This window comes from Antechinus flavipes, chromosome 4 (genome assembly GCF_016432865.1).
Source record: "Antechinus flavipes isolate AdamAnt ecotype Samford, QLD, Australia chromosome 4, AdamAnt_v2, whole genome shotgun sequence".
Taxonomy (NCBI): Eukaryota; Metazoa; Chordata; class Mammalia; order Dasyuromorphia; family Dasyuridae; genus Antechinus; species Antechinus flavipes.
This window is the reverse complement of record NC_067401.1, coordinates 308,087,974-308,112,162: the sequence shown is the minus strand read 5'-3', so window position 1 is coordinate 308,112,162 and position 24,189 is coordinate 308,087,974. Positions and strand designations below refer to the sequence as shown.

The window sequence follows — 24,189 nt, the reverse complement described above, 5'->3', positions numbered from 1 at the left end:
GCCCAGCTTACCTAAGAGATTGCTGAGACAGCATAACTTCGACCCCCTAAAGCCTTGTTACCCATATGTACTGTTGGGGATGAGAGCCAAATAGCAAATTGGCTTCGGTTATCACAAAATGTCAATTGGCTCGCCTAGCTTGGTGAAACAGATGAACATCTTCATGAAGACCCTTGTGTAGAGAATAGGGTCAGGGTCCTTAGTGAATGATTTCACCTTAGGGTGGACAGGAATGCACCACATCAGTTAATTTGTGGCTAGAAATGTGTTTATCCTTCTACTGTAAGACATGACACTCTAAACCTTCTGTTCCCAGACTACTCTGGTATTAAAGAAGATCTAAAATGTTTTAATGAAGAGCAAACATCCTTAGCTTAAGTTTATTGTGTCCATACATATACACATTGTGGATTAAAGGATTGAGTTGTGGGTTTGGGGGAAGTAGGGTTGGAGGAAGGATTGGAAAGAAAACTATCATTTGACAAATGACAGAGTAAAATGGCAGTGGAAAAGTTTAAAGTGGAGAATTCTCCTTGAGGGGAAAGGAGATCTGGGTCCAAATCTATTCCCCTACTGCTTAATACTTCATGATGTTGAACAAGTCAGTTAACAACTTGTGCCTCAGTTTCCTCATCTGTAAAATTTGGACAACATGGGTGGAGGAGAGGTCTCTCAATGTACCATTCTATGACTCAGAGGAAATAATTCTCTCTGCATCAGTTATTTGCTCTATTTATTAATTGTTGGTATATTACCCTATTCTTATCTTCCCTGATAGCCCAAGGTACTTATCCTGATACCAATAATAAAGGAAATCAAGTCCCTAGCTCTCCCCAGCATCTATCCAAAACCAGTTAACAGACAAGAGACAGAAGCTAAAAGGAGATTGCTAATGCCTTGTAATCTTTAAGTCAGAAAAAAAATTAAGTTAACTAAATAAATGACTTATGTGAAAAACCCTTCCAAGTCTCACCTTAGAACGCAGTTGTGAATCTCACTAAATGGGAAAGTTTCATGTCTATTAATTGAGGACTATACTAGTTACTTTGAAAAACCTTATCAACAACAAAAAACGAGACCTAAGAGTGTTGAATTTTTTTGATTGCAGCAATTCACTAAGACAAAAACAGAATGCAACAGTCTAGAGCCCAGTTTCTTAAAACTGTAGTTTGCGACTCCATAGGTCTCGTAACTGAATGTAGGGTTCACGGAAATATGATTATCAGTAAATGTTTCGTTTGTATAACTATTTTATGTACCTTGGGTATATTGGAGGTCATATAAAATTTCTTGAGCAAAAAGGGGTCACAAGTGGAAAAAGTTTAAGAAATCCTGCTCTAGAGGACCTGATATTGGAGTAAGAAGAACCTTAGTTTAAGTCTCACTTCAGATACTCACTTTTATTACCCTAGGAAAGTGATCTAATCTCTCAATATTACAGATGACTCTTTAAAACCCTAAATTACAAATGTGTTGCCAGTCTTCATCATGGAGGAAATTTCTAGAGGTATGGAAATAAGACTGAGTCTTAAGACTATGAGAGAGAAAATTTAGGAGGAAGTTCATTCCCAGTACAAAGGACAGCTTACTCCAGTTAAGTAGGCAATAAATAGATTGCTGAGTTCTGGAACAGCTAGCAGTTCTCCCCAATTTTCTTAGTTGATTGCTCATACTGGCAACCAGATCACTTCATCTTAAAGTCTTATTTCCTAGATTTTAAAAATAACATCCTTGCTTCTTTCATTTACATTTTAATAAGAGTATAAAAACACGAGTCAAAAGCTATTTCCATGTCTCCATAAAGCTTGTGCTTAGAGACTTTTAAAGCATATTTTTCACCCAATAATATAAACACGTTCACTTTAATGAATCCAATTATGCTACCTTGGGCTGTATTTCCCTCCAAGCACAAAGTTGGGAATAAGATTCTTTTCAGTTGTAATATCCATTCCTCTCAAGTGTATAGAGAATGGCCAATTTTATGACTACACATTTCCTTAACAAGGAAACTATGATAAGATTGCTTTACCTTCCAAAGCTTGCAAACACTTTGAAAATGTCTTATTATTCAATTGCTGTCATTGAAGGTTTTGTCATGGATAATACTAGGCCTAATGCTAGGTCACACCCAGGGCAGGAAGCTTCTAAGAAAACATAGCAGCAAAGAGTTCTTAAACTTTTTGTGTCTGCTGGTTACTACTGCAAAAGATTCTCAAGACCACCTACTCTACTCCTGCTTGCCACCAGACACAAAAAAATGCTCACCAGAATTAACAAGGGTGTTATTACCTTTGATGAAGCATCACTCAGGTGGTCTGGTTTTTATTATATGTGAAATAAATTTATACCAGAAACAAAACTACAGACTTTTTGTCATATTATAAACATTAAAGAGATTGGTCCAGAGACCACCTGGGGAACCCTTACAGACCATATTTTGAATCACAGAGCTCTAGGGCTGTTAAGTGGATTAGTGTTTAGTTAACTGGCTAGGTGATATTCATGCTGTTAAATATATAAAAAAATGAGTCAGTATCCACACATAAAGTTGAAACAACCCTCTTTGAAGTGATCTATTATAATTGCTACAAAATATTACAAAATGTATATTAGGATAAATTATGTATTCCAATGATTGGTTCCCAAGCTGGTAACAAATTAGGAATTTTAAGGGTGATCCTGCTGACAAACTCTAAATAAATTCTATTGAGTTTTTGCAGACTGAAAGTTTAACATTTTTAAATTACTGATTTTAATAATTAGTTCAATTATAAGGATAATTAGAAATCTGAAGTCCATTTATAAGTTATATGGTTTTTATTCTGATATTGCTTTAAATGGTGATCACATTAAGATTCATTTTAAAAGACTACACATTTTTAAACTAAGCCTAATTTTTGTTTACAATGGGGAAAAAATCATCCAGGCAGAAATTTCTCATTCCAAATTTGCCCTTTACAAAAATTCAAATTTACTCCTAAACAAATTCCAATTTTTTAAAAATAAAATACAGCAGTTTATAACAGAAATACTGAAAATAAATCACTATTGGATACTTTCAGATTTTCCTCTAGTGTACCACAAATCACATCCAGAAACCCAAACAAAACAATCACTGAAATTTCTTAGACCTTCCTGCTGAGATTCAGTACCATAGCAAAAGAGGAAGAAAGATTCCAGTGAAGCAGGGAGCATTCTGCATAAGCCATACAAGTCTTTGGAAGGTAACAGATCACCCACCCATTAAAGTGTGACCACAATTACCAAAGGTAACATTAAACAAACAAACAACAACAAAAAAACCTTTTAAATTCAGCAGCCTCTGGATGAAATGAGAGACTCCACTTTACCACCACCCTGCTGAGTTACATTTGACCACCAAAGGCAAGGAAAGCCATTAACATCCTGAATTAATGGGGTTAGTGGTTTCCCAATGAGATATTTTCATGACACAATGTGGATTCAGCAAAGTTTCCCCTTCAAGAAAAATAAAGCTTCGATTTCAAAGAGCACTGATTAGACTTAATACCATTAAGGGACTATTATGGCATTTTTTGTTGTTGTTGTTGTTACTGTGCTTTAACTATCAGTTGCTGAACCAAAAATTGTGGGCAGTTGTCTTTACCAAAAGTCAAGGTTTAGGAATGTGAGAGCAAATCCAAGGTACAGATGAGCTTCAGATGTGAACAGGCTTCAGACAGTTTGAGAAATTTGTTTCAGTTTTAACAGGTCCTAGGGCTTTTATTATTATTACCAAGTGATAATAATATGAAAATAAGAAAAATTCACCAAGAAAATTACAAAAACATTGAATAGTACATAATTTTAAAGAAGCTGTCTTAGTTTTATTGGTTGTAATGTATATTTATTACAAATAAAAATTAAACAGCTTGACAAATCTACTAAAGAAATAATTCTTGATCATTTCCAACAGGTCCTAAAATATAGAGGAGACCCCAGATATAAAATACTAAAATACCTATAGTATTATTTCTTTTTGCAATGGTAAAAAAATATAATTTAAAGTCAATCTTCATTAATATTTGAAAATACAAATATAAATTAAATAAGGTTTGCAAAAGACAAGTACAAAAAAATCTTCTATAAACAAACCCACTTTCAAAAGAATTGCTCAATTTACTTTGTAGTATTTATTTTGTTTTTCTCTTTTAAAAAACTTTAAAACAGTACATGTTCTCTGGATCATCCATGAATATCCAGATGTCTTTTCTCTTCAAATCCCAAATTTTCATTCTTAGTTCATCTGCTGTAAACTTATCTCTCACTCCTGGCTGGATTTTTCTTCCTTGGCAATTCTTTTTGTTACCCCACTGAAATACTTTTCACGAAATGAATTAAGACCTTTGTATGGTGGAAACTGATTATCCAATAGGTGAGAATATTGATCCTGGTCCTGGGGGAAAAGAAAGAGAGAGAGAAAAAATATATATATTGTTCATTAAACTGTTTATATATGACACAGCAAAAACTCTATTAAGCAAATTCATTGTCTTTTTGTTATTCTCTCATTACAGAATATATTTTCAGAACATGAATATGAATAAAACAACAGTGCTTTGAGGATGCCTCTGCACAAATTAGTCAATTGACAAGTTTTAAGTACCTATTTTGTGCCAGGTACTAGGAATGCAAAGTAAAAGTTGAAACCAGAGAAGAATGGTCACAAAGAGCTACATTTATGCAATATCCAAACAAGTGAATGAAACTTTTGGTTTATTCAGATACAAAAATGGATGGTATACATTGCAGTGAGTGCCATTTTAAAATAGTTAAATAAGCTACATTTCTGAGAAATGGTTTGCCAGGATGAGCTATGTCATGGTTTAACAGTTCAGTTGTATCTGACCCTTCATGACCCCATTTGGGTTTTTCTGGGCAGAAATACTGGTATAGTCTGCCATTTCCTTCTCCAACTTATTTTACAGATGAGGAAATTGAGGGAAGCAATGTTTGTCCTGGAACACAGAGTTAGTGTCTGAAATAACATTTGAACCGGAAAATGAGTCTTCTTGACTATAGGCTCAGATCTATCCACTGTGCCATCTATCTGCTCAGAATAAGATATGCGTGATAATGAACAATGTTAGTAATTCAACTATTTCTCAACTAGACTTATTCTTAAATAAAATCTTTTTACTAATGAATTTATGTATTTTTCATATAGATAAAATCAACTAGAAAAGAAAAACCTAACCTCTCAATCTTTAAATTTTAATATTAAAATGGTAGCTATAAATGCATGTGGAATATATCAGCTGTCAGAATGTTTTCATATCTCTGCTTATTTCATGAGAAATTATCATCTTTGTCCTGCTTCATTGCTAGTTTATAAATACCCAGAAACTTTAGCAAATATGAAATTTCATTTGTTATATTGTTTTCTAAGAACTATATTAGTCACAACTAAATAATCCAAATTGTAAAATAAATATTTCATATATATGTTTAACTATACTATTGCATTAAGCACAAACAGGCAACTATTTGAATTTCAAGGTAACAGCGTACATGTGTTCTAGAAGTTTATCAACTTTTCTAAAGAATACCAGTGAACAATTTAGTCAATAATACAAAAGCATAATGAAAATAACAAAGCGTCAACAACATACAATCCAAGAAAGGTGAGTTTGTTCCTAGCCACTTGGTGGACACTCAATTTATAAATATTTTGTCTTATTTTTCTCTTATTGTCAAAATTGAAAGCCTCAGGGGTGGGGGAAGGGGACTGGATAAGAAGTATGACAAAGGGACCTGCATGGTCACCTCAAAAGTAGAAAGCAAAATTGGATCATAAATTCAATAAGACAAGAATCTATGGACCTCTGGTTTCACTGGTTTTGGAAACTCCCTGGTAAGAACACTGTCAATAAAGGTTGGTATCTTTTCTGAAATTTATAGTTTTAGAAAGTTGTTTAAAACAGTGAGAAGTTAAATGATTTCTTCAGGGTAACAAAACTAGTATGTATAAAAGTATGTATGCCAATCATATACTCTGTGGTTGTAAATATTTGTCAAATAAAAATTGGAGATATGCACTAAGATACTATTAATAATAATTAACATTTATTTAGTATTTTATGTTTTGCAAAGAGCGTTAGATATATGATCTCATTTGATCCTCACAGGAACCCTATGACCTAGGAAATATTATTCCCATTTTGCTCATGAGAAAAATTAAATGACTTAGAATCATATAGCTAGTAAATATCTCCAGATTCTTGGTTATAAGTTTAACACTATCCACTTACTATGCCAAACTGCCTCCTTATATAATGGTCCTCAAAGATGCCATACTTCAGCTGACAATCAATCAATGCATATTTCTAATACATATTTTTAAGCATCTATTGTGTGGTTAAGTGCTGGAAAGCTGCAAAGAAAAGTAAAAGATAATTCCTGTTCTCTCTAAGTCTTGCTTCTTCTCTTATCTACCAGGTAGGCTACAACTTTCCAAAGACCATTAGAGAAGGAAGGAATCCAAGAAATATCTCCCTCTCAAGTGACTAACTCCAGGATCTAATATGAATGAAAGAGTTACTGATCCAATTTTTTTATCCACTACAGTCAGTGACCCAGTACTTAAAGAAATGGAAAAATTTCCCAGCTTCATTGCACCCAAGCCAACTTCATGGAAAGTAGTCTTGATGTTTCATTTCAGATATGACTAAGGACAACTATCTTAAAAAACAATTAATGAATAAGAAAAGTATTAAAGGCTTGTTTGGTATATATGAATTAAAAAAAAAAAAAACAAAGAAAAGTCTAGTGAAGGAATTTCTATTAAGTCAAGATCACTGACTTGACTATAAACTGACTGAATATAAATGGAACAATTTCTACCTAAATCTAAGGAATGGGGGTTTTAACAACAATAAAATTCTTCAAGGCTAAAAAAGGACTAAAAGAAATAATGTCTTTAAAATAAAGTAAATGTAAAGAAAGGTTAAGATAGCATGGATCACGTCTATGAGAGGAACTAGTGGCTAAGATGAAACAGGGAAGCCCCTGAAAACACAAAAGTAACACTTTGAACCTGTGTCAAATAAAGGAACATAAAGTTATATGCTATAATTTGCTTCCTATGTACAGTTTGTAGCCCAAATTCTCCTTACACTATCTTAAAATGTACACACTATAAAATAATACATTGTTTTATACTGATAGGATGGAGAAAGGTGGAAGGATGCTGCGAACAAGATAAAGATAAAAAAACCCAGTATGTCACATGTATGTATGTGTGTGTGCATACATATATATGCCAGCCTACGTGAATAATTTATAAACTCTAACATTTAAATGATGCTTTAAGGCTTTCAGTGTTCTTCCTTCTAACAACAATTCTGTGAAGGGAACAAACCATTCTCCAGATCAGAAAACTAATGTTTTGTTAACTCGAATCTCCTGACTCCAGGTCTAGCTCTCTCTCTACACACACACACACACACACACACACACACACACACAGAACTATTTATGACAATAAGAATTTATAGTGCCTCACTTCAGATAAATTCAATTCTCAATCTTCTGCTCCTCTCTATCTGCTCTTATCTTTTGTTAATGCCAGAGTAAACACTTAAGATGTTGATATTCAACTCTACATATCTTTCAGCACTTGCAATGACTCTTCTCTATTCACATTCCCTGTCCTTCCTGATTCTGGTGGCTTTGTTTCAACTCACATCAATTAAACATCTCAAAGACAAAAGTGTTTCCTTTAAAGAGGAGGACCTTCACCCTATTTCTTTATCCTAGACTCAGGATTGCTTTTTTCTGGGACTCAGTATCCTGCTTCTCCGACTTCTTTAATATTCATGATACTGCCTACAAGCCTATAAACTATGATACCATCTCAATATTAAAAAGTCTTCATTTAAAGTAGCTGCTTCTTTTTCTTTCAGGTCACCAATTTTCAGTGAAAAAAAAATGGAGGAAAAATATAGATACCCAGAAAACTAAAGACGACTAAGAAAGGAAGGGATATGAGAAAAGATTACATCTGCCCTGGTTTATTGCTTCACACCTGTATCCTTTAAGTTCTAGATGAATAGAGAGAAGCTAAATAGTGAGAAAAACAATTTCTTGAACTAAGCTCTAGTCTCAGAACAGAGAAGCAACATGGCATAATGGATGAATTCAAAAAGGCTTGGATTAATGTCCTCCTGAATACTCTATGTACCCACAATTGCAGACTAAATGCTAACTTGTATTGGTGGAAAGAGTTTCCAAACTGTTAATTCCTGAAATTAATCACACCATGTCCTGAAAAAAAAAAAAAAAAAACTGACACGGGGGAGGGAAAAGAGATAAGACACAAATAGATAATTATCATACATGTTACATGATAAATGTATTAGAGAAGCATAAAATAAAATGCTATATGATTGGTAGGGGGGTTCACTAGGTCATTCTTAGAGGAGCCCACATTTGAATTAAACTTCAAAGTATGAATAGGAATACAACAGGTAGAGAGAGATAGTGAAAGCTCTCCTGGCATAGGAAATAGCATGATGAAATGCAAGAAAGCAGTAAAATATAGTGTATATTCATGGGACAAAGAGTAATGAAGTTTGGCAAGAATATACCTGGAGGGAAGCAATATGGACCAATTTTGTAAAGGTAGACTGGTTCTGATTGTAGAGGGCTTATAATGCCAGGCAAAAAAAAAAAAAAAAGGAAACTGCTCTTGGAAGACGTAACCCTTGAAGATTTTTGAATGGAAGCATGACATAATGAAATATTGAATACGAGAAGTTTCTGGCAAAAGAAAATTTGCATGAGAAAGACTGGGAAGAGGGAAGGAGAGAGAGCAGGAGGGGTAAGAAAATCAGTTAAGACCAAGTGAGATTGTCAGAACATGTGGTAATGAGAATTTTTATACTAGGATAGAACAGTGGGAATAGAGAAAAGGAGATTAATGTGTTATAGATAAATCAGCAAAAGTTGGTATCTGACAGGGTATGAGTAAGAGAAAGGGAAAAATCCATATAATCCCAAAGTTATGAACAAAAGTGGCGAATCAGATTATAGCTAAGAAAAATGCTTACCATAATTTCTCTATAATGATAATAAAAATATCTTAACCTTGAAAGTTGCAATTTTACATATCATAGGAAATCAGCAAGTTTAGAGTCTATAAAGCTGAATAATATTCAATTCCAATTTATACAAAATGGAGTCCTGTAAAGAGCATTAGACTTTACATCTGACCCATGTGACCTTAGGTAAATCGTCTGGGTCTCAGTTTGTTCATCTGTAAAGTAAAAGACTTTACTATAAGATGGACTATAAGATGATCTCTAAAGTACCTAACTCTAAAGCCTATGAGCATATTGGTACTTTTTCTAAACAAAAGGCTGGTGGGACTTTCAAAACAAAATAAGATTTAAAATCTACTAACTAGCAAAAAAATCTCAGACCTAAACTTTTAGACAAGATCATGTTAACACAATGTCACCACAAAGTCAATTTCCTGTACCATCAATACTGCTATTTCTAAACATAATCCCTATAGAGAAGTGAAGCATGATCCCCAAAGCAGAAATGGACTTTCAATACTTTTCTGTGTACCACTGCCCTCTGCTGACTAAGATCAGAGAATCCTTCTTGATGTTCCTTTATTCCACAAGTTACACAAACAGTTTAAACCAGCATTGACCATATATCCTGGGACCTAAGTGCTAAAGGTCAGGAGCTCTTGGATCTCACTATTGAAAAGCTTATCCATCATAAAGATGATGCAAACAATCTTTTCCCCATTGGAAAGGCTAGTCATTTATTCAAACCAATTTATTTCTTAAATATAGATTAATTATTAACTATTACATATAGTTAGTTGGAAGAGATTTCACATTCTATTAATCTCCATTTGTGACCAACCAAGAAGTAAAAACTTCACTTTAAAACAAGAGCAAAGAATGACCTTATATACAAATAAAACCTTAACTGTTTATATGCCTAACTATCCATCGGAGAATAAAATGGGATGTCCAAAATAAAGGATAAAAAGCATTAAAAACAACTGATCTCAATTCCCAAAGCCATTGTATGATATAATAAACATTGACATTAAAGTTCATAAATGTCAAATTAAAAGAAACCTCAGGGCAGCTAAGTTGTAGTGGATAGAGTACTCCTGGAGTCAGAGAGGATATGAGTTCAAATCTGGCCTCAAATACATGATATTTCTAGCTATGTGATCCTAGACAAGGCCCTTAACTGGAGGAGAAAGAGAAAAAGGAGGAGATGGAAACAGAAGGAGGAAGAGGAAGAGGAGAAAAGGGAGAAGGGAGGAGGAAGGAAAGATGAAGGAGAAAGGAGAGGGACATATTTTCATCCCCTACTCTCTCTATACCCTTCTTTATAAACAAATGGCTTTATTTAATTAATCAAGCAGCAAGAGTGTGTATACTTTGTGCAAGACCCCAGGTACTGTGAAGAATATACAATAGTTTTATAAATCTTAGTTCCCACATAAACTCATTCCTATCTAACTCAGCCCCAACTTTTCCTAGTACTTGTTTCCTTTTGACTATACTTCTACTGGGTTCTTTAGAAGTTCCAATCAAATATAGACTCCTCTCTTCACTCTGCAACCTCTATGAAATAAATTAAACCTGACTTTTTGCTGAGATCTTAAATAAGTGGGGTCAACAATCCTCCTGATTCTCTACTGCTATTTTGGATTCTTGTCCTGCCACATCATCAATCAGTAATTCTTCTCTTGGGAATCCATACAATTTTTATTTCACCCACACATTTAATTGGGTGGTCATATTTATAAGTCACCATTACTTGGAAAAGTTCTACCTTTAAGAATTTCAATTCCAAAAATTCCCTCTAAAACTATAATCTCTTGTCTTTCTACTTCTCCCACATCATCATTTCTAAGCCATCTCATCATTCTCAATATAACCACTATCTCTTAATCTCTCTGTTTTTCTCAGGCTACCACCAACATTTTGGCATCAAGAAACTAAAAGTTAGAAGATAACTGAGAAATCCTCTGGTCCAACCTATACCTGAGTGAATTCCTTATGCCTCATCACAAACAATCCAGCCTCTGCCTGAAGAATTCCAATGGCAGGAAATACACTGACTACTGAGATAATAAATTCCATTATAGATAGCAATCACTGCTAGGAAATTTCTCCCTTATAACAAGCCTAAAATTTGCCACAGCAGCTTCAATCCCTTGCTTCTACTAGGGCCAAAAAACAATCCCTGTTCCATATGACAGTCCTTAAATATTTTCAGACTGTTAGCCTGTCTCCCTTCTACATGGCTTCTTTTCTCCAAAGCTGGATATCCCCATTTCCTTCAAACAATCTTCTTACAGCAATTCCCATTTTATATAAGAGACCCTTTTGAAAGTCTGGTGAAGTCTAAGAACTCTTCAGAATAATGTTTTTAAATATATAAAATACTTGGGATGACAAAGGAAACCAATCATCAAAATACTTTGGGAAAAAAAAAAATTCCCAGATCCCAGATCTCTATGCTATGGTATGGATTCCAGTACTCTTACCATCTTAATCACAATCAAGCTTATGTCCTTTCTAACATGTGGTACCTGGAACTGAATATAATACTCCAGGTGTAGCTTAATCATAGTGGAATAATTCCATTCCCTTTCCTACACACTATGCCTCTCAAAGACTACTTATAGAACTTTGGGCACTGCTATATATCTCTGTTAACTCATATATTGAAGTTATAGTTCATTAGTCTTCTTCTTCCCCTAATTTCTTTTTGCAGGAGTCATTATCTATTTATACTTCTCGCACCCTATACATGCAGAGTTAATTTTTTGAACTGAAGTATAACACTTTGCATCTATCTCTATTAAATCCCACCTTCCCTGATTTGAACCATTGCTCTGCCCTATTAATAGTTTTTGGATCCTGATTTTTGTCATTTAGCATTCTAGCTATTCCTTCTGGCTTTATGAAATCTGCAAATTTGATAAGCAAGCTATCCAGGGCCTAATTCAAATTACTTCCCTACCTACCAAGTCTTAAACTGAAAATAGGCCATTTCAACAGTGTTATATTATAAACCCTTAAATGTTATCTTTAACTACGAGCTTTTCCATCCCTATTTTCAAATACCATGTATTTCCATAATAAGTCACAATACTATAATGAATCCTTTTATTTGTCTTTTATTGATTCCACATCATATTAAAAAAAAAATTAGCCAATGGAGAGGAAAAGTGATCGTCTTAAATGTCACCAGGTCAAAGAAAGTGTTCTTATGAGATGAAGTGAGCTGAATATTTCTGTAATCAGGGATAGAGGAGCCATCAGAGACTGAAAATGGTTGAGATAGGGGATGATTAATGAAGCAAGGTCCTAGAGGGGACTGGGGGTGGGGTAAGGAGAAAGGTGCCAAGGCATAAGTAGTAGTTATACTTAGCAGTAAAAAGAGAGTAAATGAAGTGAGAAAGTAGGTACAAGAAGGAGTGGGAGGAGCTTGTTTCTGATTTCACAGAGGGCAGGAGAGAAAATAAGATGTCAAGAACAATATCTATTTGTGAATCTAGGTAACTAAGAGAGTAATAATACCTCTTTTAGGCAGACAGAGTTAAAGTACATATTACTTATAAACTGAACTATTGGGTCAACTTTCCAGTGCAAACACTGGTCCTTTCTTTCTTCACTCAATTCTTCTAACCACCACCAGAGTAATATTCGTAATACAAACATTTAAGCATATCATTCCCATACCTAAAAAAATAATAATTTTAATAGATATCTACTGTCTACTAATTTGTCCTGCCATTTAAGCTACTCCAATTGGGTTACAATTTACCTGTACCTTATCATAGATTAATCCTAGTCACAGATTCCATATTGTAGCCAAAATACTCATTATTCTTCAAACCCATTCAGAACTTTCTTGTCTCAGTAACTTTAAAAAACACACACACACATACACACACACACACACACACACACACACACACACACACACACACCCCTTTCAAAACTCAGCCCAGGTGATTCTTCCTCCACAGTGACTTCTTTAATTCAACCTATCTATGAGTAATCTCCCCCACCTCAAATCTCTTATAAATCCATTCTATTGAGACCTCTCATACATTTCTTAGACACTTATTCAACATGACAATCACCTTTATATTTGTCTTAATACATTTATACTAGATAATAAATACCCCGAAGTAAAACTATATACTGTTTCATTACTGTATTTCTCTGTGTCTAGCAGAATGTAACATAAGCACTTGATAAGTGATTTTTGGTTAAAGTTGCAATTTCTTTAACAGTATCATCTAATTTAGCCAATGCATAAACTGCTTTGATAATTACTCTTTTATCAAACTATAAATTCCATGAAGGAGCTGTCTCTGTTTTAAGAATCAACTCATGATCTGAGAACGAAATATACTTACTCAACATTCAGTTGTTAAATACTGAAAATTCCCAGATGGCAGGTGACTTGCACCTATTTAGTTTGCTTTATGTAATTAGCTATTCATCCAACATGATCCTCACTGAAGTTAAAATCCCATCTTTCTGGTAAGTTCTCTACTACAAAAACAAAAAACAAGGATGGTTGTTAATTTTGCCACATCATAACATCAGTGGCAATTCCTAAGGACACTTTTCAAATTATAAGAAGACTATTTGTAAAGAACAGGTGATTTGTCCCAAAAAGGCATTATCTGGGAAATGGACAAAGATTCAATGATGCTAATCTAAATAAATCTATGATACTAGAGCAAGCCAAATGACTTTTATTTTATTTATAGGTCAGGTTAAAGTTGTTCCTTTACTCACTGTCACTCCTTGATAATGAGATAATGATTTCTTCCATATCATTGGCATTAACTTCAGATCATTTATATTTTCCTAAGTGACAGCAGTTTATATAAAATAGCAGTTTTCATTGCAAATTTCTGAATGCAAATGGCTTATAAAGCATCTTATGATAAGTAAAATCCAGTGATGCTGAGAGCAAAGTGAAAACCACCTACTGTAACACTTATCTATTTTTGACAACTAACATTAAGATTCTTTAATTACAGTGGAGACTAGAGGTATGTGATATATTCTTAAAGAAATATTAAAATGAAAGCAACAAGAGGCAAAATATGAGGAAGAAGAGTTGAGAAAAGCAGCAGGTAATTTTTTGTTTTTAAATTAATATAGAAATGAAACGTAAATGATGTTGCTGAATTTGGTGGGCCTCAGTTCAGCTTCAGGGTAATTACCCATGTCCGGCTTTTGTTTAAAAATCCTGCTACCCTTATCAAAGCTTCCCACTGTTCGACATCTGGTACTGGACAGTAGCTATAGAAACCACTTGTGCTGAAGTTATACAACTATAAACAGCACTAAGCAATTTCCAAACCAAGGACAAGCAGGTCAAAAGTCTGGCACCCAATACTGGTAAATAGAAACTCCCAACATTAATCTTAATGAGAACCTGAATGTCACAAGGTGAGGTTGGAAATCTTTATTCAGTAAGTCTATGTTTATATATTTGCAAATTTATTCTTTTCAAAAGTTATTTTTTAATTATTCTCACTTTTACCTATATCTTTTAAGAATTTTTTTAACATTCTCAGTTCTAGAATTCTAAACCATAAATAATAATTCCTATAACATATTAAAATGTTTAATGCCCAGAACTCAGCATCAAGTATAAGAATCAATTGTAAAAATGATAGCTCAAAGTTCTATAGTTTAAGGTTCATTCACAATGAACTTCAGGTGCTTCAGGTATTATCTCAATTTTACTGATCAAGAAATTGAAACTATGTAGAATTCTGGAACTTACATAAACTAGTAAGTATTAGGAGCAGGATTCAAACCTGGACCTCTCACCCTTTTCATCACATCAGGATATCTCTCTGAAGAAGTTCAGAATAACACAACAGATTTCTAACAAAAGGCTCTATGTCCTCAGTGTACCATAGGGACACCCTACTCAAACATTTATAGCTTTATTATTAAACTTGAAGCCTAAATCAGCACCAGGCAAGAGTTTATTGCCAATTTAATATACTTACTATGACTAAAGTTTAATTATAATCCAAGAAAACCAAGTTGCTTATCTTCACTTCAAACCAATAATTAAAAAAAAAAAAAAACCAGTCTATATAGTTTAGGTCAGATATACTAACAGATTTTTTAAAATTGGAAATATTGATACCCATATGAATTTTAGAAAATACCTATATATTCCAATAGAAACAAAGCTTTAGGAATAAAAATTAGAATTATAATAGATTTTAATGGTTGATATGATAATCCATATTTGATCTAAGAAAAATGCTAGGAAGACTATTCTAAATTAAATACTGAATAAAGAACAAGAGAAAATGCTATAACATGAAGAAAACATTATTCAAGTAATTATACAATGTAAAGAGTTCTGGTTATTAAATAGAATTGAAACTCACCTGCATATGTACAATCATGATACTATGTACAGTTCTTCCATTTTCCTTGTTCAAAACTCACTTCCATTTCTATTTTATCATACTGTGAGACAGATTTATACCTAAGATTCTACCATCACTGATACATGAAGAATTTCCCTTCAGAGAAATGAATGATACTGTAAATAAGATTGAATAATAACCAAATTATGCGATATATACCAGTATCTAAGTAACAGTAACTCAAAGGAAAAACAAACTAACCAGTAGGAAAATAAAAATAGTTGTCATACTTGTCCTTGGGTTGAACAGGAATCAGTTTATAACACAATGTAAAGGAATATAAACTATATTCATCTATATCTCTTTGTATGACATATATCACGTATATGTACACAAATATATTTCTCCTAGGCAAATATTTCCCAAGGAAATTGTACATCCCTCTTATATGTAATAATTAATATCTAAACTCATCATCATAAGGTTTAATTTATTTCCCTCCAGGATATTCTTAAGTCATCTCTGTCTCTGGGGATACCACCATCTTGCAAACAAGTGACCTCAAGGTCATCCTTGATTCCTCTCTTCTCTCCCATGTCTAAATAATTGTTACAATCTGGACAGTTCTTTCTCTAGTTTTAAAATAGGATCCCTTTCTCAACAGCAAAATCCCTCATCTTTGGCCACATTCCACTCTGATTTATTACAATCTTCTCATCACTCTTTCCATTTACAAAAGTTTTCTTCCCAATAAATCCAAAACAGAGAAACTAACAATTTTTGCCTTGCCCCTATGTCCACAGTATTTGCTTCATTAGGGCCTTTGAATTAGTATATTAAACCATCTATAAGCATAATCACATCTTGTACAATACATATAGGTTTTTTGAATTACAATTAAAAATATTTATAACAAGTACAAATATTTAAATAATTTTAAAGATATAGATCCCTGCTGAATTAAGCTTTTAATGAACAGAACATTTCAAAATAAGAATTAGCATACTGCACAGAATAGCAGTTTACATCCTAGCCACTTTTTAAAATTTACTAGAAATAAAACTAAGACTAGTATTTTGATTTGTGCTACACAAAACTTGTGAGGTTTTACCAGTTTTATCATTTTATTGTACCTGGTGAAGACTATTTTATATAAAGAAAGTAAAGTACTAACTGATAATTATCACAAAATGCAATAAGGACAATAGTTATTCAAAAACAAATAATCTGAGACTGTATAAGCTTAAGAGAACAAAATTCCTTAATATCCATTAAGAGTTATCTATGAATTTCATACTGTCCCTAAGACAAAGATACTTATATAGCATCTTAAGTTTTATGTTTTAAAAAGTGTTTTCTCTATGACAAAGTAATGTTCTCATTTTCTAAATAAGGAACCCAAGGTTCAGGGACTAGGTGGATTTAATCATAATAATATAACTTAATATTAAACTTGGATTTTTCAACTTCAACTGCTATTGGTTCTTGCCTATAAACAGTTCATAATCTACAGGGGAATAAGGTAACTATACTGGAAAAAATGTACAATTTAGAATAAAAGTATATACAATAACAGGAAAATAGTAAAAATAAACAACTCTGAAAGAACTAGGAACTCTCTTCAGTATAATGACTAATTAGGATTCGAGAAGACTAATGAGGAAACATACTTTTGTTGAAATACATATGTTTATAATAGGGGTTTTGCTTTTCTTTTGTTCTCAATTGTGAAGAGGAAGATTCAGGTAGAAGAGTGAGAAGAAAGATTCTTGCTGATTAGAAAAATTTTGATGTCATTTTTATAAAATCATATGAGTATATAAGAAAAGAATAAAATCAGAAATTAGATCGATAATTCCCAAAGGCACTTACAAGAATATTCTGGTAGTTACTATCTTTGGAGCTCTTTAGGGAGAGAAGATGTGAGAAAATAACACATTATTAATTAATAATTAAGCCACACATCACTGACAAAGAACAAATTGCTTGATGTTTTTGGCTCTGTAATGAACCTTTATTGAGTTCATCTGGGTTATCAAGAAAATACTTTTTGCTACTGAGACCCAGTGGTCAAGTTTAAATAGTCTATCCAATAACATACCACAAAAACATTTTTTGTAATCCACATTTTCACCAAGCATCCATTTCAATGCTAGTCTTTTCAGATTTAAAAACAGAAATTACAAAAGGGTAAAAAGAACAATTTATATCATCTTAACAAATAGACCCAAGTTATATTGATGTTAAACGTGTCTAACATATTACAACCCAGAAATGGAGAGAAAATACACAAAAGTATAAAAATTTATAATTAATGATATTCTGGAGCCAAAGTCAATAGTGCTGGACAAGCACAAAGGCAATTTGTTAGAGAAATGAGAATTGTTTGACAGTTTTATGTCATCTCTTGCATTATAAAAGACTAGGACCTTAACAACAGTTACATACATTCCTCTTTATAATGTGAAGGTAAAAATAAAGCAATTTATTTCCAACTAAACACCATTACTTAACATAACAAACTAAAGAATGTTCATAATTAATTGTAGACAACTCCAAATGAGGCAATAATGAAAATGGGAAATTCACTTCTTAGAAAGCAAAGATCATGTTACAGGGGGAAAGCTATAGGATGCCCCTTGATAAAATGGCATGAGGCAGCTAGCCAATTATTAAGAATGTTAATGCCTACAAAGTATCCTGGAAAGTTTCCCTTTCCATCTTTAGTATGTGGTTTAAAATAATAATTTAAAAGCTACCTCAGCTTTATCCCTACCTTTTCTTTCTAGTCCCAAATGAATTTGCCTAGAGGGAGATTCCTTTAGAAAAAGAATGAAATACACTGGAAATAAATTAAGTTCCAGAAGGGGGAAAAAAAGTAAAAAGGCCCACAACAGATCTTATTTCTGTCATAAAAATAGAAATTATGGGCTTATTGTGCTGATCAACTAAGTTTGAAAAAGTCCAATAAATTAAGTATCATTTTCTATTTCTTTGGAACATGTTTCAAATAGCCATCATCGTCCAGAGTTAAGGGACAATTTATATTGTTCAAATAACAACAACAAAAAACTTTCGTTTGATTTGTTTTACTTCCAGCACAATCCTGATGGTAAGATTACACCTCTGCTTCTCCCTGAAGCACTATATGTCATCTATACAAATTATATAGTTAAAAAAATAATCAAACATTTCAAATTTATGCATCTAAATGAATGTAACATAATTCAACATAATAGTCAGAGAAGATTATTTGCTTATTACAATGATGCTACCACTGCTCAAAATACTCTGGGAGGAATTACTTGATTCGAATTGCCTTCAGAGACAGCATTACATCCTTCTGAATATATTCAATGAAAGCAAATATTAACTTTTAAAATTAAAAGTCACTTGAAGCCAAATACAGCTAACAAGATGAGTGTTCAAACCAAACAATATTTTGAGAGGCAAAAAAAAAAAGTGATGTAGAAAAAATAATTAAATCAGTAAGTGTGGGATATTTTTCCCCCATGTCTCAAAAAATGACATTGAAAGTCATCTGGTAGGATGGGCAACCTTTGAACACAGTCATAGAGTAGGGTGAGGCTCTAGACTCAGGAAACAGAATATCTCCTACTACATTACAGAGTTCCTTTCATCAATTAAAATTTTAAAGACATGGGATTCATCAAAAAAGACCCTTCAAAAAATCAAGTAAACCAACAAAAAAGAGAAGAGTAGACTGATCCATGATCATTAAGAGACGACTGATACATAAGAAAACAACCTTGTTAAAAAAAAAACCTTTCCTGAATGAATTAAATAGAATGAACAAAACATACATGTGTGTGTCAATCAATGAAAAAATAGGTTTCATGATAGCCCAAAAGGGTTAAAGAATTAAGGATGGAGCAAAAGTAAATTAACAGTTCTTGAGAAAGGATACCACAAATGAGTGTTATTCAGATTAAGAGAGAATGACTCAAGGGTGAATAGGAGAAAAAAGATTTAGAAAACTTCATAATATGAACTATTAGATAGGTAGATAGATGGGCAGACAGAAAGAAAATTAATAATAATTTAAGCAGACTCAAATAACTTGGGATAGGAAAGGGAAAAAAAGGCAGGGAAATAAGTCTATAGGTTAACACTGGAATCAGATAAGTACAAACAAAATTAATTGCAAGAACTAAGCATTGATTTAAGAAAGAAGGGAAGCTGAATGTACTTTTGGAAAAACTAGATTTTAAAGGCCTAAAGGTTAGGAATAATGAAGGAAATAGAATGCTATTGCACTATAATAAAATTTTAAAGGGACAGTTTCAAAGAAACCTGGAAGGATGTCTATGAACTAATGCAAAGCAGTCAGTAGAACAAGGAAAGTGATTTATAGAAAACAATACCACAAAGAAAAATAAAACCTTTGAAATATATAAAATCTCTGATCAGTGCAATGACTATTAGAGAAATAATAAAACTAGCTATCATAGAGGTGATGGACTCAAGATGTAGAATAAGACATGTTTTAGGACACATGGTAAGGCTCAATAAATATTCATTGAAATAGCCAATGTGAGAATTTGTTTTGCTTTAAAGATATATATATATATTTGTTATAAGGAGTTCTCCCCCACCCCAATCATGAGAATAAGAGTTGGGAACCCCCCTCAAAAAAAAAAAAAAGAAAGAAAGAAAGAAAGAAAAGAGAATCAATGAAGTATTTTTCAAATGAATGGGGGGAAAAAAAAAAAAAAAGAATAGAAGAAAGGCCAGAAAGAAACACTGGTAATCAGGACAACTTTGAAAGTTACATGCTGAATATATTATATATTTTAAAAGATAAACAAGCCTTACACAGTATAGATTCACAGTTTCATTTACAATTCTCTTTTACTATCATACTGTGTAGATGGAAATATATTTACTGTTTGTTAAATTCAGAATTAAAATAAGTAGTTTTTCAAAAAAAAAAAAAATGCTCTACTAGACCTGGAACTTGGCATATTTACACATGTAGATATAACTTTATCTTCATTCTGTTATTTCTAAATTATATATTCTTTTTCTCTTTTTAAATATGCCTCAGGAAACACACACACGCACACGCACACACATATCCACACATACATACATCATGGTCTTAATGGGAAAATTAAATTACATACTTTCAAAGAAATATGATAGCTAAGTAATCAAACTATATGAAGCTTCCAAAAAAGAACAATTATAATGATCAAAAATCAAATGAAAGGATGTTCCAAATAATTAGTAAGAGAAATTAAAAAATTCTGAGGTTTTATCTCACAACCCTCAAAAAAAACAAAAATAGTTAATGTTGAACAGGGTAATTAGGAAGCACAGCTGACAGATCCCTAGAGTCAGGAAGACTCATCTTTCTGAGTTCAAATCTAGCCTCCCTGGAAAAGTCACTTAAGCCTGTTTGTCATAGTTTCCTCATGTATAAAAATAAGCTGGAGATGGAAATGGCAAACCACGCTACCATCTCTGCCAAATCCCAAAAGGAGTTACAAAGAGTCCAATATGACTAAAAATGACTAATCAACAACAAGTCAATGTTGAAAGGCTATGGACAGGTAAACAAGTCAATATTCTTGCTAATAAGGCTGAAATGCTTCAGCCTTTCAGAAAAACAATTTGTAAATAGGTAAGAAAAGTGATTAAACAATTAATACTTTTCTCATCCAATGGTTCTACTACTGAAATCTTTAAGGAGACCAAAACTGAAAAAAAGGTTTCATATACACCAAAATAATTATAGCAGCATTTTTTGGTTGTAGCAAAAGACCAGAAACTATAAAAGTACCTATCCATTGGAAAACAGCTGAATAAACTGTGAAATAGGAATGTAATGGAATATGATTGCAACACAAGATGACTAATATGAGGAATTCAGAGCTTAAACAAACTCATACAGAACAAAGTAAGCAGAAACAAGAGAACAATACTCACATTGACTAAAATAATAAACAAAATAAAATAAAATTAACACTGAATTCAAATTAATTATAATGGCCACTCTTATGGCCACTCGGGGTCTAATGAAACACTCTTCCCTCCTTTTATTAGAGGTCAGAGACTAGAGACATGGAATTTATTATGCACTATCAGAAACAATGGCTAATATCAGCAGATTTTTCTTAAATGTCTTTCTTTGTTTTGGGAAGAGTGTATTTTTAAAAAGATTGACTGATCTGAAAAAAAAAAAGTCAACAGTAAAATTTTTTAAAAACAACTATATTTCTTTAAAAAAAAAAAAAAACAAACCAATTTACCTCAAAGTCTTTCACCTTTTCCATTGTTATCAAACGTCTTGCTGTATGACTGGAAAGTCTCTGCTCACAGTTGCTAATGAGTTTCAGGCACGGATGTCGTGGTACTATCTCTTCCATGTATCTGGAAAGAATAAACCCACTGAAATAAACTTAGGAATATGTGTGTCCCAAACTGAAAAATGGGGATTATTCAACTTTACTTAATTTTACACACTTCCACCTTAGTCTATACTACCTGACTTCCCTAAAATAGCATGTGCTAATTGCTCTAAAAATTCATGACAAAAGTATATGCATTTATTTAAAATAACAGTATTAATAATAATACAAAATATAAACAAATAAAAACTTGTCTGAGATACATAAAAAAACAGCTTTTTTACACAGGTACTATAAGACATTCACTAAGTAATCTATAAGTAGTAGTTTTTTCATTACAATTTACTCAAAATGGAAAAATGTCTTTAAATTTTTTAGTTGAGCTAATGAGTGAAGTATAATTAGCCTCTTAGTAATAATATCCAGTCAGTTCTTAAAAAAAAAAAAAAAAAACTAGCTTATGAGACAGAAGATCAATGTTTTGACCCCATTGTTACACTAACAGGGAAAAACTTGAATAATTTGCTTAAAAGATCTCTCCATAAAATAAGAGTAAATTAAACTCAATAATGGCTAAAATCCTTTCCAGTTCTAACATTCTCTGATATTTTCTTATATAAACTTTTGGCTTCATAGAATGTTAAGTCACTCTATATTCTTATTTTAAAACTTTAAAACTTTAAATCAGGACTCAACAATACAATATATACAAAGAATAGTACTAAGACATCATGTTCATCTAAATAAAAAAGAATGTTCCCAGGTCTTTTAATTAAATTGTGCTTATATATAAAATTTAAACTACTTAAATTTCCAAAATTAATCATTCTAAACTTCCCTGAAATCTATTTCTTCCCCTGTTAAATGACCTTTAGAGATAACATAGGATACCTAATTCCAAATTAGTCACCTTTAGATAATGTTTACAGGAAAGCTAATGTGTCATTCAAAAATTATTATTAAATTTATATCTTTCAATAAATAAGTGGTTTAGGTAAAAGACTGGCGATATAGGATCAATTAAGATTCTATACCTCAGATACAGCCACTATCTTGATTTGTGTTACATTGCTATACATATTTGTTATAAGTGGATTTTCACTAAGTGGGAAAGAAAGTGGTAGGTTGGAGGGGAGGGGGCAATGATAGCTATGAGGGAAAAGAGCTTCAATAAAATAGCTTTAAAGTTGCAAAGAGGGTGGAAAGGATAAGTGCAATTGGGTCCTATGTAGATGAATTTGTTACTACCTGGTTAAATATCTATTTAAAAAAAGAAAGAAGCATGGTTGAAGTTCACAGTTTCTTATTCATCCTCTTTCCTCTCTTCCATTTCAAGAATCAAAATGTTGTGATTGTTTATGACTTAAAAATACAATAAAAAACTACAATAAAATCTAGGTTTTAAAAAATTTATAGTAATATTTTTGAAGTAACAAAGAAAGAAAAGCAAAATAGATGCCTATTAACATGGGAACACACATATATACACATAAACACATATACATACAAATATGTATACATGCATACATGTTCATATACAGATACATATAAAAATCTACACAGAGAAACACATTTATTTACCTATTTGGTGTGTGGTAATAGTATTTAGCACAATGCTTTTACATAGGAGCTTAATAAATACTTGTTTTTGAACTATTGAATTAATATATTTTGTGTTTTAGCCAAAATAGACTACTGTTTGTTTTCACTTCTCATACTGTCTCATATTTAAATTCTTCCTCAGAAAAATGACTGAAAATCTATCTATTCTTTCAAAGCCAACTGGCAAATCACTTGAATCATGATCTTGTCTGTGATCTCTGAAAGATCTTACAATGGGAGAAGCACTCTGGTCAGAGAAGGGCATTTGTTCCTATTTTCAAAAAAGGAAAACATTGTGGATTCTACCGTTTAGAGGCCATTGAACTTGACCTTACTTTTCAATAAAAAGCTAAACATTTAGGAAAAAAAATAGTTAGTGGACATCTCAAAAAGGAAACTGTAATCACAAAAGTTCGGAATGGCTTTCTCAAGAATAGGTCATAACAGACTGAAGCTCTAGGAAAAAGGTAGAAGTGAAAACAAAGGAATTGGATATTTGTAGAAGGGTAATAAATAAAGCTAAAAGGATCACTAAAAATACCAAGTGAATATAAAAAGAAGGAGGGAAAAGAAGACACTGAAGAAGCAGGTCTTTAATTTTACACAACTATTTGATAAGGGATACCTTATCAAAAATTATTAAACTAAGAAGCCTGCAAACAAAAATATCCAATATACATCCTTTGCCATCTCTGAAATACTATAAGTAATTAATACAATTAAAGCTAGTATAATGATTCTAAACAGACAGAATTTCAATCATAATTAAATGCTAGAAAA

At 32.4% G+C, this 24,189-nt stretch overlaps 1 protein-coding gene across 3 annotated transcripts in view; it reads right to left on the bottom strand.

Annotated features, from left to right (window-relative positions):
* Positions 1-2,798: 2,798 nt before the first annotated feature.
* The window catches only part of TRMT11 (tRNA methyltransferase 11 homolog), a 69,506-nt gene continuing 48,115 nt past the window's right edge, over positions 2,799-24,189 (bottom strand). For 2 of the 3 annotated variants that reach the window (XM_051997700.1, XM_051997701.1), the window contains 2 exons: positions 21,709-21,829; positions 2,799-4,414 (listed from right to left, as the gene is read on the bottom strand). In XM_051997700.1, the coding sequence (XP_051853660.1) occupies positions 4,283-4,414; positions 21,709-21,829 (253 nt within the window). In that variant the 3' untranslated portion in view covers positions 2,799-4,282. Of the gene's footprint in view, positions 4,415-13,435; positions 13,575-21,708; positions 21,830-24,189 lie in introns of all 3 variants that reach the window. The other variant, XR_007953627.1, reaches the window with a different exon arrangement.